General features: G+C 50.1%; 2 protein-coding genes across 11 annotated transcripts in view; one reads left to right on the plus strand and one right to left on the minus strand.

The window, feature by feature from the left end:
• Positions 1 to 336: 336 nt before the first annotated feature.
• On the plus strand, positions 337 to 1,158 carry Tssk6 (testis specific serine kinase 6). The gene has a single exon (XM_026390112.2). It carries the CDS (start codon positions 337 to 339, stop codon positions 1,156 to 1,158), a length of 822 nt encoding a protein of 273 aa, XP_026245897.2.
• Positions 1,159 to 6,509: 5,351 nt separating this feature from the next.
• Gatad2a (GATA zinc finger domain containing 2A) overlaps positions 6,510 to 13,426 on the minus strand; it is a 112,991-nt gene continuing 106,074 nt past the window's right edge. For 9 of the 10 annotated variants that reach the window (XM_077796315.1, XM_026389942.2, XM_077796309.1 and 6 more), the window contains 4 exons: positions 12,703 to 13,013; positions 12,021 to 12,095; positions 11,552 to 11,747; positions 6,510 to 8,172 (listed from right to left, as the gene is read on the minus strand). In XM_077796315.1, coding sequence (XP_077652441.1) covers positions 8,042 to 8,172; positions 11,552 to 11,747; positions 12,021 to 12,095; positions 12,703 to 13,013 — 713 coding nt within the window. In that variant the 3' untranslated portion in view covers positions 6,510 to 8,041. The remainder of the gene's footprint in view (positions 8,173 to 11,551; positions 11,748 to 12,020; positions 12,096 to 12,702; positions 13,014 to 13,426) is intronic. The other variant, XM_077796316.1, reaches the window with a different exon arrangement.

Consider the following 13,426-nt stretch of genomic DNA (forward strand, 5'->3'; position numbering starts at 1 on the left):
CGCTTCCCAGTGGTGGTCGGTACCCCTTGCTAATGGCCTCTGACCAGGAACTGACCATTCTGGACGATTGAGTCACAAAGCAGAGGGGCTTAGGGAGCTCGCGGGGCGGGGTCCGGGCGGCCCCCACCCCGAGGTAGAGTGACGCCCGCAGTCACTTCACAAGGCAGAAATTGTTACCTGGGAAATAAAAGGCACCGTGGCGGCGGGAGCTCGGGAGTGGGCACATGGGGGTGCGGGTGTGCAGGTGCCAAGCGCCATGGGTTAGGCCCGAGATCGGAGTCCGGCCGCCCCCCGACAGCAGCCGCCTCCTGCTCCCCGCGCGCCCCGGGCGCCACCATGTCGGGTGACAAACTCCTGAGCGAACTTGGCTATAAGCTGGGTCGCACAATAGGCGAGGGCAGCTACTCTAAGGTTAAGGTGGCCACTTCCAAGAAGTACAAGGGTACGGTGGCCATCAAGGTGGTGGACCGGCGGCGAGCGCCCCCGGACTTCGTCAACAAGTTCCTGCCTCGAGAGCTGTCCATCCTGCGGGGCGTACGGCACCCGCATATCGTACACGTCTTCGAATTCATCGAGGTGTGCAACGGGAAGCTGTACATCGTGATGGAGGCGGCCGCCACCGACCTGCTGCAGGCGGTGCAGCGCAACGGGCGAATTCCTGGATCACAGGCGCGCGACCTCTTCGCGCAGATCGCGGGCGCTGTACGTTACTTGCACGACCACCATCTGGTGCATCGCGACCTCAAGTGCGAAAATGTGCTGCTGAGCCCTGACGAGCGCCGCGTCAAGCTCACCGATTTCGGCTTCGGTCGTCAGGCTCATGGCTATCCAGACCTTAGCACCACCTACTGCGGCTCGGCAGCCTATGCGTCACCTGAGGTACTCCTGGGCATTCCCTACGACCCCAAGAAATATGACGTGTGGAGCTTGGGCGTCGTGCTCTACGTCATGGTCACCGGGTGCATGCCCTTCGACGACTCAGACATCGCGGGCCTGCCCCGGCGCCAGAAGCGCGGCGTGCTCTATCCCGAGGGCCTCGAGCTCTCCGAGCGCTGCAAGTCCCTGATTGCCGAGTTGCTACAATTCAGCCCATCAGCCAGGCCCTCAGCGGGCCAGGTAGCGCGCAACAGCTGGCTGCGCGCTGGGGACTCCGGCTAGGAGCCGGGGTTCCCGGGGTTCCCGGTGAACCCTGCACTGAGCCAGCGCGATGCACGCGCGAGAGGCACGCTTCCGGAAACCCGCGAAGCCGCCGCTTGCGATTGCACACGTGCTCTACCCTTTTCCTTCCCCTGCGCGGCGTGGGCCGCAATTGCCCGGGTTTGGAATCTAGTTCCTCCTCCACAATCCCGAGAGCTGGAGGGCGCATATGCATCCTCAAGTCCCCGCGAAAAGGTCCCGGGAGGGGCCAGACGAGAGGAGACGGAAGCTTTGCGCCTGCGCGGAATGAGCGTTGGTTACGCGGCAGATGGTGGCTTAGTGGAGGAGCTGCCGGCGAGCCGACATGCGTGGAGGGCGTCCCTCCCCAGCCAGCCGCGGATGCCAGATTTTCGGTTAGAACCTGCAATAAACTCGCTCTTCCTCGCAAAGTGGCTTTAACAGTGGCCCCTTTTACGGAGCAGGGGGGAGGGAGCCGCCCAGGAGAGAAGGCTGACGCGGTCTGCCCATTATAGAGGAAGACATACTGAGGTTCTGTCTTCCAGTCTCAGAAGAGAGTTGGGAGGCCAGGCGTGGTGGTGTTCCGAGCAACTAGGGAGACTGAGGCAGGAGGATGGCAAGTTCGAGGCCAGCCTCAGCAATTTAGCGAGGCCCTAAGCAATTTACCGAGAGCCAGTCTCAGAAATAAATAAATGAAGTAAATAAATAAATAGGTCTGGAGATGTGACTCAGTGGTTAAGCACCCCTGGGTTCAATCCCTGGTACCAAATAAATAAATAGTTGGGAGGATTCAAACCCCAGTCAATATATGGGATTCTCCAAATGGGGCAAATTCAGAGGGTCTCTTGTTATCTCAGGATTTCTGACAATGCTGTGTATGGGATGCTGGGTATAAACTGGCATTAACCGATAAGGAAACAGGCCCACCCAGATGTTATTTGCTCACAGACAGGCTGTGATTGGAAGCTAGATCTTTTTGTAGTGGGGAAGCCCTCTTTGGTGAAGGTACCTTGCCTCTAGGAAGAGTTTGGGGATAGAATTAGAGTGAATCCTGCTCAGTCCTCATGCATTTCTTAGGCATCTGCTGTGTACCAAGGTCCTGGAACTCAGTGTAGAGGCTTCAACCCATCCCTGCCCTCATGAGAAAGCAAGGGAAAATTAAGTAAAATAAAAGAATTGCTTGGAAATAATTGTAAGCCAGACATGGTGGAGCATGCCTGTAATCCCAGCAATTTGGGAGACTGAGGCAGGAGGATTGCGAAGTTCAAAGCTTGCCTCAGGAACTTAGCAAGACCCTGCCTCAAAATAAAAAATTAAAAGGGTTAGGGATGTGGCTCAGTGGTTAAGCACACCTGGGTTCAATCCCTGGTACCAAATAATAATTATAAATTGTGTTTAACGTCAGGAGGAGGAAGGAGGCATCCACAATTAAAGCCATAACTTTTTTCAGGGGTGGGGCAGGGCGATGGGCAAGTAACCAGGGATTGAACACAAAGGCACTGAGCCACATTCCCAGCCCTTTTTTTGTATTTTATTTAGAGACAGGATCTTGCTGAGTTGCTGCTTAGGGCTTCTGTAAGTGGCTGAGGCTGGCTTTTGAACTGGAGATTCTCCTGCCTCAGCCTCCAGAGTGGCTGGGTTTACTGGTATGTGCCATCACATTTGAGTCTTGAAGGAGTCATTGGAAAAGGGCAGAGGTTTGAGTAAGCCAGGAAGTTCCTGTGGCTAGAAGAGCAAGGGAGTGGGGAGAGGAGGTGGAGAGCTACAAGTCCAGGGGGGACCCCACAGGGCCTGGGGGATGTTACTAGGTTCGGTGACATTTTGCTGACATTTGTGGTGTATGAGAAATATGTCCCTCAACCCTAACCTGCTCGATTTCATCTGAACCTCAATGGTCCTAGAGGGAGTTTCTCAGCTGTGGGTGTTGCCATGCCAGCCACTACTCACTCACCTTCCATGCTTTCTGTTATCTTGGAGTTTGAGCACTAGCTCTCCCCTTACCCCCTTCAAATGGACTGTGGCCCCTCCCCCTCATTTTGCCCATGAGGCAACTGAGGCTAGAAGAGTGTGCTTGACCTTCAAGTTCTGACTGGGTTGTCACAGCTGAGGTAGAAAACTCAGGCCTTCTGCTTTACACTGGAGGACGGAGCCTCCAGTGTTCCCAGGGCCTCCACTGCACTTAGAGTGCATCCACATCCTCCTCACCTGTGTCCTTCAAGTGCAACCACTGTCCTCTTTGTTCTTGACCTGTGCCTCATCCCACCACCAAACCATTGCCCAGGCTCTTCTCACTCCTGGCGTCACTTTCCCTCCCTTCATTTGAGTTAACTTGATGTTACCTCCTCTGGGACACCCAGTTCTTTCCTGATGAATCTGTAGGAACCTTTGGGGCCCTGCTCCATGGCCACACAGGCCCAGGGCTATTGTCCCATTTCTCAGCTTGAGAAACTTGCTGAGACCACCGTCAAGGACTGGATCTGCCCCTGGTCCAATGAGGTGCCTATATGTGATCCAGAGAAGCACAGGGATCTTGAGGGTGGAGATAGGGCCCCAAAGTGCCCCATAAGTATGTTTCTTGAGGTCAGTGTTGGGTTATGGGGCACTAGTTGGGATCTTACAGGTGGAGAACAGGCTTGGGTTTAATATCTAATCTGCCCTCTACCAGCTCTTGTGCGTTGCTGAAGTGACTCAGCACACTATTGGGAGGCTATTGGAGATAGTCAGCTCCCAGGGTAGAGGGAAGGATGCCACCCAAACAGCAAAACAAGGTCATATTTTATGCATTGGAATGCAAAGTGATCCCAAGTTTCACTTTAAAAATAAAAATGTGCCAGCCACTGTGCCTGTGATCCCAGTGACTCAGGGGGCTGAGACCAGTCTCAGCAATTTAGCAGGACCCTGTTTCACAATGAAGTAAAAGGGGCAGGGATGTAGTTTAGTGGAAGTAGAGTGCTTGCCTGGCATTGAGGCCTTGGTGTTCAACCTTTATTACTGAAAAAAGTTTTTTAAAATGAAAACAAACGTGAGGGGCTGTAGTGTAGCTCTGTTATGCTTAGATGCACATGATCCTGGGTTTAGTCCCTGGCACCAAAAATAAAATGTGAAACTTTTAGCATCTGAAAACAAATTTTCATCAGATATCATTCACTTTTGGAGACACAGCCCACAGCTCAAACTGTGCTTAGAATGTGCATCTGTAATATCAAGTTCTGCAGCAAAGACCACTTCTCAAGGTACCAAGCCTGAAAATTGCTCCAGAAAAAAAATCCTGCACTGACTGGAGTTTGGAGGCTGATGGGCAAAACCCACTGGGATCTTGAGCCCATTCCTCTGGTCTTGTGGGGTTAAGTTAGGTCCAGAACCCCAGGTCTTGGTGCAGATATTGCCTAGGACCAAGGGTAGGTAGGTAGGGAGGGACACCATCCAGGTAAGATGCCCTAGTTGCATTCTTCCCCCATTAACAAAGCTGCCCTGAAGCTGGGACAAAACACAGGGAAATCAAGGTAGAGGGGACAAAAGAAAAGTACAGTTGACACATTATCCATTTCTTTATTGTCCTTCAGAGTCTAAAAGTTCCTCATGATACAAAGTATGACCACCAATTCCAGTCTCTTTGTTTTGGAACTTCTATTGGTTTGGTGGCAAACATTTTTTTTTTACATGTTTTATTATCAAAGATTTATAGTCACAATAAATACAAGTGACAACCTCCCCACCGCCCCAAGATTCCCTCATACCCTGCACTAGTGTAACCATCTATTACACTTTCTTTGTTAAGGATTATAAAAAAATGTTTGCTGTCCTTTTGATAAAAGCTGTTGAAATTCTTTAGGCTAACGTCATGTGCAGCATATAACTCAGCATCAAAGAAAAACCCTACGGCAGAGTGGCATGGACCATCCTTTTCATTTCTAATATCCCTGTTATAAGAATATTTATATAGAAAAATTTGTGTTTCTCCAGCCAATAGGAGAGTGCATGTGGAAACAAGACACAAGGAAGCAGCTGATTACCTCATTCCCTCTGCCTAGGGTGAGCTTCACAGAGGTCCTAGAGAGGTAGTTAGGAACCAAAGCTGCTCAGTGCTACTGTCCCACCCTCAGGGGACACCCATGCTCACCAGAGGTGTAGTTCTTCTTGGACTGGAGTCCCTATGATACAGTCAAGATGGCTAGAGCCGTGGGTGGCTCCAGATGGGAATGTGTGAACATAAACTGTCATTTCAAACTTGCCCCAACTTCAAAACACGTGATGTCCCCACCCTCGTTGACCAGCAAGGGCTCTCAGGGAAGACCAGGACTTGCCAGCACTTCAGGGAATGGTGGCTGGTTTTGAGGTGCGCTTTGTAAATACCCTTAATGCTAATAAATATCCTTTCCTGGTATGGCTCAACCCACACCCAGAGAGGTATTCAGTCATGCCTTTAGGTGTTAACAAATTTCAGCACAGAATCACCCACTTGGGGCTTTATCACACAAGTTATATCACAAAGAGGGAACTCAAGAAAAAAAAAAAGTGAACTTTCAAGACAGTCAAAATGAAAGATTAAGGCATCTCACACTGTCCCCTTTAAAAAAAAAAGTTATGTTCATGTCACAGTATGTCATCCCTGGGAATGCTCCTGGGTCATGGGATGGAGGGAAGGGTGCTGGAGGAGCCAGGGTCCCTACCACCCTGTCCTCTGCCTATGGCACCCTGGAGTCATGGTCTGAACTACAGACTGTCCTAGTTAATAGCCCTAAGTCCCAGAGGAAAAGTCCAGCAAGGCTTGGATAGCTCAGGATGTGGTACAGGTGGGTGGGACTGGGCCCTCTCTTCAGACCTGGTCAACCCAAGCTGGGTGCTTAAACCCAGCACAGGGAGGACTCGGCTTGGTTGCTTGATCCTGAGTTTACTGCATAGAACTGAGGTTTGTTCAACAGGAAGAGGCCTCCCAGGCACTCCTACTTGGGGAGTTGGAAGATTTGGCCCATGTCACTGAAAAGAGAGGGCTAACAGCTCAGGGTAGTATAAGACAGGTATTTATTTGCCAGGCACACAGAAAAATGCGAGGAATAGAAATGCTTGCATACTTTTTTTTTGGTGTAAAAACACACCCTCCCCCACTCAAAAAAAAAAAAAAAAAGTCAATTTCCCTCCTTTCCCCTGAATCCCTGGATACTGGAATGAAAGCCACCCTTCCCTCCCCCTTCTCCTACTGTAGCCCAGCGAAGTTATGTACTCAGAACAAACAAAAAAGTTGGTGAGAAATTCAGAGTTTAGCACAAAAAATTGGAACAATTTCCAAAAACTAAGTTCCTCTACTATGTGTCAAAAAATGTTTTCTAAAGACTGATGATATTCACACGTGAGCATGGGGGTTAAATGAGCCTTTATTAGAATGTTGTAGCAGTTGTGTTTGGAGAAGGCGGTCCTACAGATAAGGATTTTAAATTAAAGTCCCTAAATGCATCAGTAGGAAAATGGGCTGGAGAGGAACTGGGGAATGGCGGTGCCCAGTCTTCTTGTAGGCACACAGATGTGCATGTACAGGGGATACCCTCACATGGGCCCAGGGTTGGCCCAGTGTGTGGTAGACGCAGAACGGCTTCCACCTTTTCTCACAGAACCAATTTTTAAGGAGTGAGAAGGGCAAGAAATAAAAAGAAAATGAAACTATATGCAGACCTGATCCTTTAAAAAAAAAAAACATTTCTGTAGATTCTAAAGGGGAATAGAGAGAGAAAAGAAGTCTGAAAGCAGACCCTGACAGCAACCCCCAGCTTGAAGGAAAGGCTCTAACTAAACCCAAGTGGAAATCCTTAAGTCTGGGGGAAAGCAGCTCGCCACACACCTGGACGGCGCCTCCTAGCCTGGACACACCTGTGCGTGCTCACTGACAGGTGCACATGCCAGGGTGGCTTGAGATTGTGTCCATCAAAAAGATAAGAAAAGAAAAGGAAAAAATTTAATAAAATAAACCACAACAATAACAACAACAACAAAAAACCCCCACAGCAGCCCTCCCCCGCAACTTCCTGCTCAGGCTCCTGGGTGTGGCTGCCAGTTGATTCTCTCCTCCCTGATTTGAGGGCAGCGCACCGCTTCGGGAATCCCTGGGTCTCTGGCTGGGTCTGGCTGCAGTTTGTTCTTCTGCTACGTGTGGGAAGTCTGGGGGTCTCCGAACAAGCAGCAATGGAGGCTTTCAGCTGAAGCAAGAGCCATGTTGGCTGTCCCTGTGTCCATCAGTCATCTGGGTTGGGCCAGCCATCTCTGCTGGGGGCTGCGGCACCATCAGTGAACCACCTTCCAGCATATGGGCCTGGTGGGACTACACTGCACGACAGAGACCCCTGGACCTGCACGGTTTACTTTAAACTCCATCATCATGAGGTGATTAGGGGAAAAAAAAAAAAAAAAACAACAACTTCAACCTATAGGTTGCCATGGGGGGAGGCAGTTGAAGACTGGGAGCCTAAGATGGGGAAAAGCAAAAAAGAATGAAATGCCTCGCTCGACTTCAGAAGCCCTGGGTGCCAGCCTCGCCTGAGTGTGTCACAGTGTCCAAGATGAACCGCCTGTGTGTGCCTGCCGGGGGCGGAGGGAGGGGGCCAGGAGCACAGCCAGCCCCCCGAGGTCCACTTTTCTGCTGGTGTCGGGCAAACTAAAGGCAAAGAGAGAAAGGAAGAAAGCCCACGGAAAGGTCCCTCAGTTATGATCCTTGCCCACCATGAAGCAGCACCCCTCTCCCCAGCTGCGATGAGGCTCTGCAACCAAGGACTGAGGTCTTGCTTCAGTAGCAGCATGGCCATCACTCGCTCGCAGAGGGCAGTGTGGTGTGTCCTTTCAGACCAAGGGCCAGGTGGGAGGGAGGAGGGAGCCTGTCCTCCACTGGGCCTGGCTCACACTATTTCCACGTGGCCGACTGGGGGATGGAGCGTGGTGGGATCATGTCGAGGAGGTATTCTCGCTGGCGGTCCACAGCAGAGGACGTCTTATGAACTGCCAAGCTTGGACTGACAAATGTCAGGGTCCCGCCTGCAAAAGAACACAATGACAGGTCGAGATGGCCCCCAGTCAGCAGAGGCTCCTGGGAGAATTCTACCCACAGTGGAGGAGAGCACAGGCTGTAGCCTAGACCTTGCCCATCACACAAACAAGATCACAAACCTACCAGCCCTACAGCAATGTCATCATCCCAAATCCCAGGCCTTGCGCTAAAGAGAATGCAAGAAAACAATTAGATCACCCTGAAAATATTCCCTGGCTCTGCAGAGTTAGATGATGATTAGTCAGTTATCAGGTGCTACGTGGACCAAGGTGCTTACCACAGTGCTGGGTAGAACAGTGAAACTTGCCATCAAGGGACTCGATCTCCAATGCAATGCATGAAGTCTGATGAAATACTATTTGGCCATTAAAAACAACCTGACCCTCAATTGTTTTGGGGATAAGGTCTTAGTATGTTTACCTAGGCTGGCCTCAAACTTCCTGGGCTCAAGTGATTGTCCCACCTTAGCCCCCAAGAACTGGAATTACTGCATGCTCCACTGCTGGGTTAAGAATCTTCTTCTCCCCAGTTTTGGGAAATGAACCCAGGGGCACTCTACCATTGAACCACACCTCTATCCCTTTTTGAGAAAGGGTCTTACTAAGTTGCTCAGACTGTCTTGGAACTTGCCATCCTCCTGCCTCGGCCTCCTAAATAACTGAGATTATAGGCATGCATAACTGACATGGCTTCAACTAAGATTTGTTTTTTGGTACCAAGGATTGAACCCATGGGTGCTTAACCACTGAGACACATCCCCAGCCCTTTTAATTTTGAGAAAGGTCTCAATACATTGCTGAGTCTGGCTTTGAATTTGATTCTCTTGCCTCAGCCTCCCGAGTCATTGGAATTACAGGTGTGTGCCACTACACAAATTTTTTTTTTAATATTTATTTATTTATTTTTAGCTCTCGGCGGACACAACATCTTTGTTGGTATGTGGTGCTGAGGATCGAACCCGGGCCGCACGCATGCCAGGCGAGCGTGCTACCGCTTGAGCCACATCCCCAGCCCCGTACACAAATTTTTAATGAGACAGTAAACTCATTTACACATTAGAGGGGTTCTGGCTGGCAAACACAAGAGAACACTACGCACGTGACCAAAGAGGGCAGAAGAGAGATGGAAAATCCCCTATGGTATTTATTCTCCTGGTGTAGAAATTATTGCCACTGCCATGGCCTTGTCTTACTATATTTTCCTATTTCTACAAATAACACTCTTATAACTGGAAAATAAAGTAATGATTCCCATCCAGCACATGCCATTTTCTGGACTCACCGTTCAGAACTCTGAGCAACACTCTGCTACCTATCCTTAGAATATTTTTAGTGGAGGCTAATACATTTTATGGAACAAGGGCAAAGGACACCCCTCCCCCCACACACACCGCATGCAGAGTTAAGGCCTGCATTCCAGAAACCTGGCACCTGGGTCCTGCTAAGAGCTTCCCTCAAACCACAGACCAGAAACCTGAGGCATTTGGGAATACCAGCAAAGCTGTTGGGAAACCATTATGCTTGATCTCTAATCCTACCAACCAATGCAGGGACTACTTGTGCCTTCAAATTTCCTTTCAAATTTTACCCTTGAACACACATACCAATTTCTTTTCCTTTCTCTGTGGTGGGTGTCAGGGATGAACCCAGTGCCTGCGCATGTTAGGCAAGTACTCTACCCTCTCAGAGTTTCCTGTTGGATTTCTGTCACTATGTCCACATACACTCATTTTTTACTTTTCGTATTTTTTGTTTTTAGACAGGGTCTTGTTATGTTGCTGAAGCTGGTCTCAAACTCCTAGGCTCAAATAATTCTCCTGTCTCAGCCTCCAAATGGCTGGGACAATAGGCTGGTGCCACTGTCCAACTTTCCTTCTTACTTTATCGCTTTCAAATTTTCCACAAAAGTAATTTCTGACTAGCCCCACAGTTCTTATCTGTTTGTTAAACATGCCAGGCAAAAACATGTCTGGATGGTCTATATTTACAAATGTGTTGTGATCTCCAGGCCACTCATGTTCCCGTGACCAAATAAATAGCCTCCCTTTCCTGAACTATCTCTACTGGTGCTCTGGCAGGGGCACATCCATAACCCCCGGGTTGCTACTTGAACAGGAGGTTCTCAACTTCTGTTGCAGAAACAGCCTGATTTCTCAAGTTCTGACATCTTGTAATGATGCCTCTTCTTCCTAAGGAGACTCAGGCTGCAGGGAACAACTGAGGACGCTTGGCAACTACATTGAGAGCACTTGCCCATCCCCTTCACTTGCCTTCCTGCCTACTTTTCATTTTCCTGTGCTTGGCAGACACACAAAATATTGAATCCTTATGTTAGCACATAAGTGAGAATATGTTACAAATAGGGAAGTAGGCTAGGAAATGACACCAGGGACAGTAGAGCCACAGTCAACTGAGTGCCTGTGTCAGGGTCTTCCTCTCCCCCAGCTATTCCTCCAGAAGGCTTCTGCTGCCACCTCATTTCACCCCAGCCCTCCCTCCTCCCTGCACTCCTGTTCTTTTGTACTTTGTACCACTTTATGTGTCCAAAACAGGATGGGAGGAAAGGGTCCCCCAGAGCAGTGGACAAAGGGCATGCTCTGGGTGAGTGAGAAACACAGTGAGTATATGATGAACAATGCAGTGGCAGCACAAACAGATGTTAACTGTGGCAGGAAAAAGGTAGGTAGCCATGAGTGGGTAAGATGGGTCTGCGCTGAGGAGTCTGCACAGAGGCTTGGGGTGGGGGTGGATGGGTGGGCAAGCACCTGCAAACAAGGTCTGCTCACATTTGAGTGTGGTTACAGCGAGTACAAACTGCTAGAGTGATCAGAATCTACTGGGGGCTGTCACTTATTCAGGACACACTACTCAGGGACTGGAAGAGATAAAGCCAAATTCAGAGGTGGCTCTTCTTAGGAAGCAGGTCTGCAGCATGGGGCCTTTTGTGCCACTTCTGATCATCGGGTGTGTGAGCATCCTTGTTAAGAATGAGGAAGGCTGGGCGCAGGGGCACATGCCTGTAATCCCAGCAGCTCGAAAGGCTGAGGCAGTAGCACATTCGAAGCCAGCCTCAGAAATTTTGCAAGAATCTAAGTAACTTAGTGATAACCTATCTTAAAATTTAAAAAAGGGCTGGGGATGTGGCTCAGTGGTTAAGCACCACTGGGCTCAATCCCTAGCACCAAAAATAAATAAATAATGATGACGACGATGATGGTGATGATGGAGAGGCTAAGGTATGAGAATCATTTGAGCTTATGATTTTCAGACCAAGGAAATGGCAAGATTCTTTGTCAAAAAGAGAAAATAAGGAAGGGTAGACCCGACAGCAGCAAGGTCTGAGCATGGAGCTGCAGAGGCCACCCACCTGTGCTCAGGGGCGTTTTTTTCCAGTTGGAGGTGGCACTGCCCTTGGCAGCACCTGCAGCTCTCTCGGAATGTCTGCCAGTCCTGCTGACCAGGGCTGTGGCCGAGGCTGTGTTCTGCAGTTTGGGAGACTGGCTGAATGTGTGCAGTACACCACGGGGCGTTGTGGCTGAGCCTCGGGACAGCTGGCTAGAGGCCTGCAAAGGAGAGAGGGGACAATGGATCATGAGGGGAAGGGGCAGCCACAGGCAAGATGCTCAACGCAGCCTCTCCTTGTTCTGGCTGACCTCTGCCCACCCACACAGGGTCCCTAAAGTCCAAAATCAGGAGACCAGGTAAGTTACACCAGGGGGGAAGGAAAAACAAGGAGAGAGAGAAAAACAGACAGACGCAGGCAGCCTGACAGTCGGTGACTGACGTGGTCGCATCTGCGGTTGGGGGCATGAGGCTCCCGGTGCAGCGGTTCTGACCTGTAGCACAGCCCCGTTACTCCAGTCTCGGGCCTCTCCTGAGCGGAACGCCAACTTACGCCGGGGTTTTATGACCTACACAAATAGGGGTTGAAACTGAGATCAGCAAGGTCTGCTCCACTAGCTGGCCCAGGGTGACCTAGGGTGACTGAAGGTGTGCCCCACAGGACAGGCCCATCCCCTGATGGCAGCACGATTGCCTGGCAGCTTTAGATGCCATATGAGGTTCTTCAGAAAACCTGTTTAGTGATTTACAGATGACTTCCGAGGAAACCAAAATTGCCAAAAGGCAGCTTCAGGTCTACAGAGGATGGGAAGGAGAAGCATTAAAACAATAAAAACAATAAAAACAAAAAACTTAATTTCAAACTTGCTTCTCTCCTTAATTTAGCAAGAATATTTCTGCTAAACGCCCCTTTGGTATCTCAATGTGGCTTTCAGAATAGTCTTTTCAGACAAGAAGTACTTGTCAGCCAGCACACTGCAAGTCAAAGATACAAAATCTAAAGAAACTGCAAATTAGTGTTTTCGCCGCCAAACATCACCATTAAGTGCAATTTAGACGCGCAGTTAACAATCAGGCGGATGAGCGCTGAGTGGGACAGAACATCAGAACATCCTGCCTTCTAAGGACAGCTCGCTGCTAAGGGAGCAGTCCCCTCCTGGGGCAGCCGGTTCTCACCTGCTTCAGGGCCAAGTGGGGGGCAGCACTGGGCTCAGCCTTGGTGGTGGTTGTGGGGGCCGTGCCCTGCTGCAGGAGGCGCTGTTCAATCTCTTGCTCCTGTTGCAGTGCCTTCACAAAGGCAGCCTTCAGGCGGCTAGTATGCTCCACCTTGAGTGCCTTCTTCTGGTTGGATGTCATGCAGTTCTCGCACATGATGGCCCCGCCCTTCTCCTCCCGCCAACGGCATGTGAAGTCCGTCTTGCACTGTGCACACATGTAGGGCTCCCGGGATAGCACAGCGGCAGCTGCAGCAGCCGACATCCTGCCTGCTGCAAGGAGACAGGTGGGCAACTCGTATCAAAGGGACAGGGTGCTAGAATTTGGGGGCCCCACCACCTTCTGCCAGGACTGGACATGGGACCCCAAGCAGAACAAGAGCAGCAGACAGGGCCATGCTTCCCAACAGGATAGGACACCCAAGCTTCAGGGAATATATATAGTCTGTTCATTGCACACCAACTTTGTGCAGGCACAAAGTGGCCAAAAGTTGTGGAAAATTGTGGGTTGAATATCCTTGGTATCAACACTTCAAAGACATCAGCAATGCTGGTCTGGTTTCCCTATCCTCCTGTTCAACCCACAATGCAAACAGGAGATCTCAGAAGAGGAGTTGATAACCATGTGAGGTTTCAACTTGCCATGGTGGGCATTCCAACTTAACAGACATGTTAACAGAACGACA

Source organism: Urocitellus parryii, chromosome 3, assembly GCF_045843805.1.
Source record: "Urocitellus parryii isolate mUroPar1 chromosome 3, mUroPar1.hap1, whole genome shotgun sequence".
NCBI lineage: Eukaryota > Metazoa > Chordata > Mammalia > Rodentia > Sciuridae > Urocitellus > Urocitellus parryii.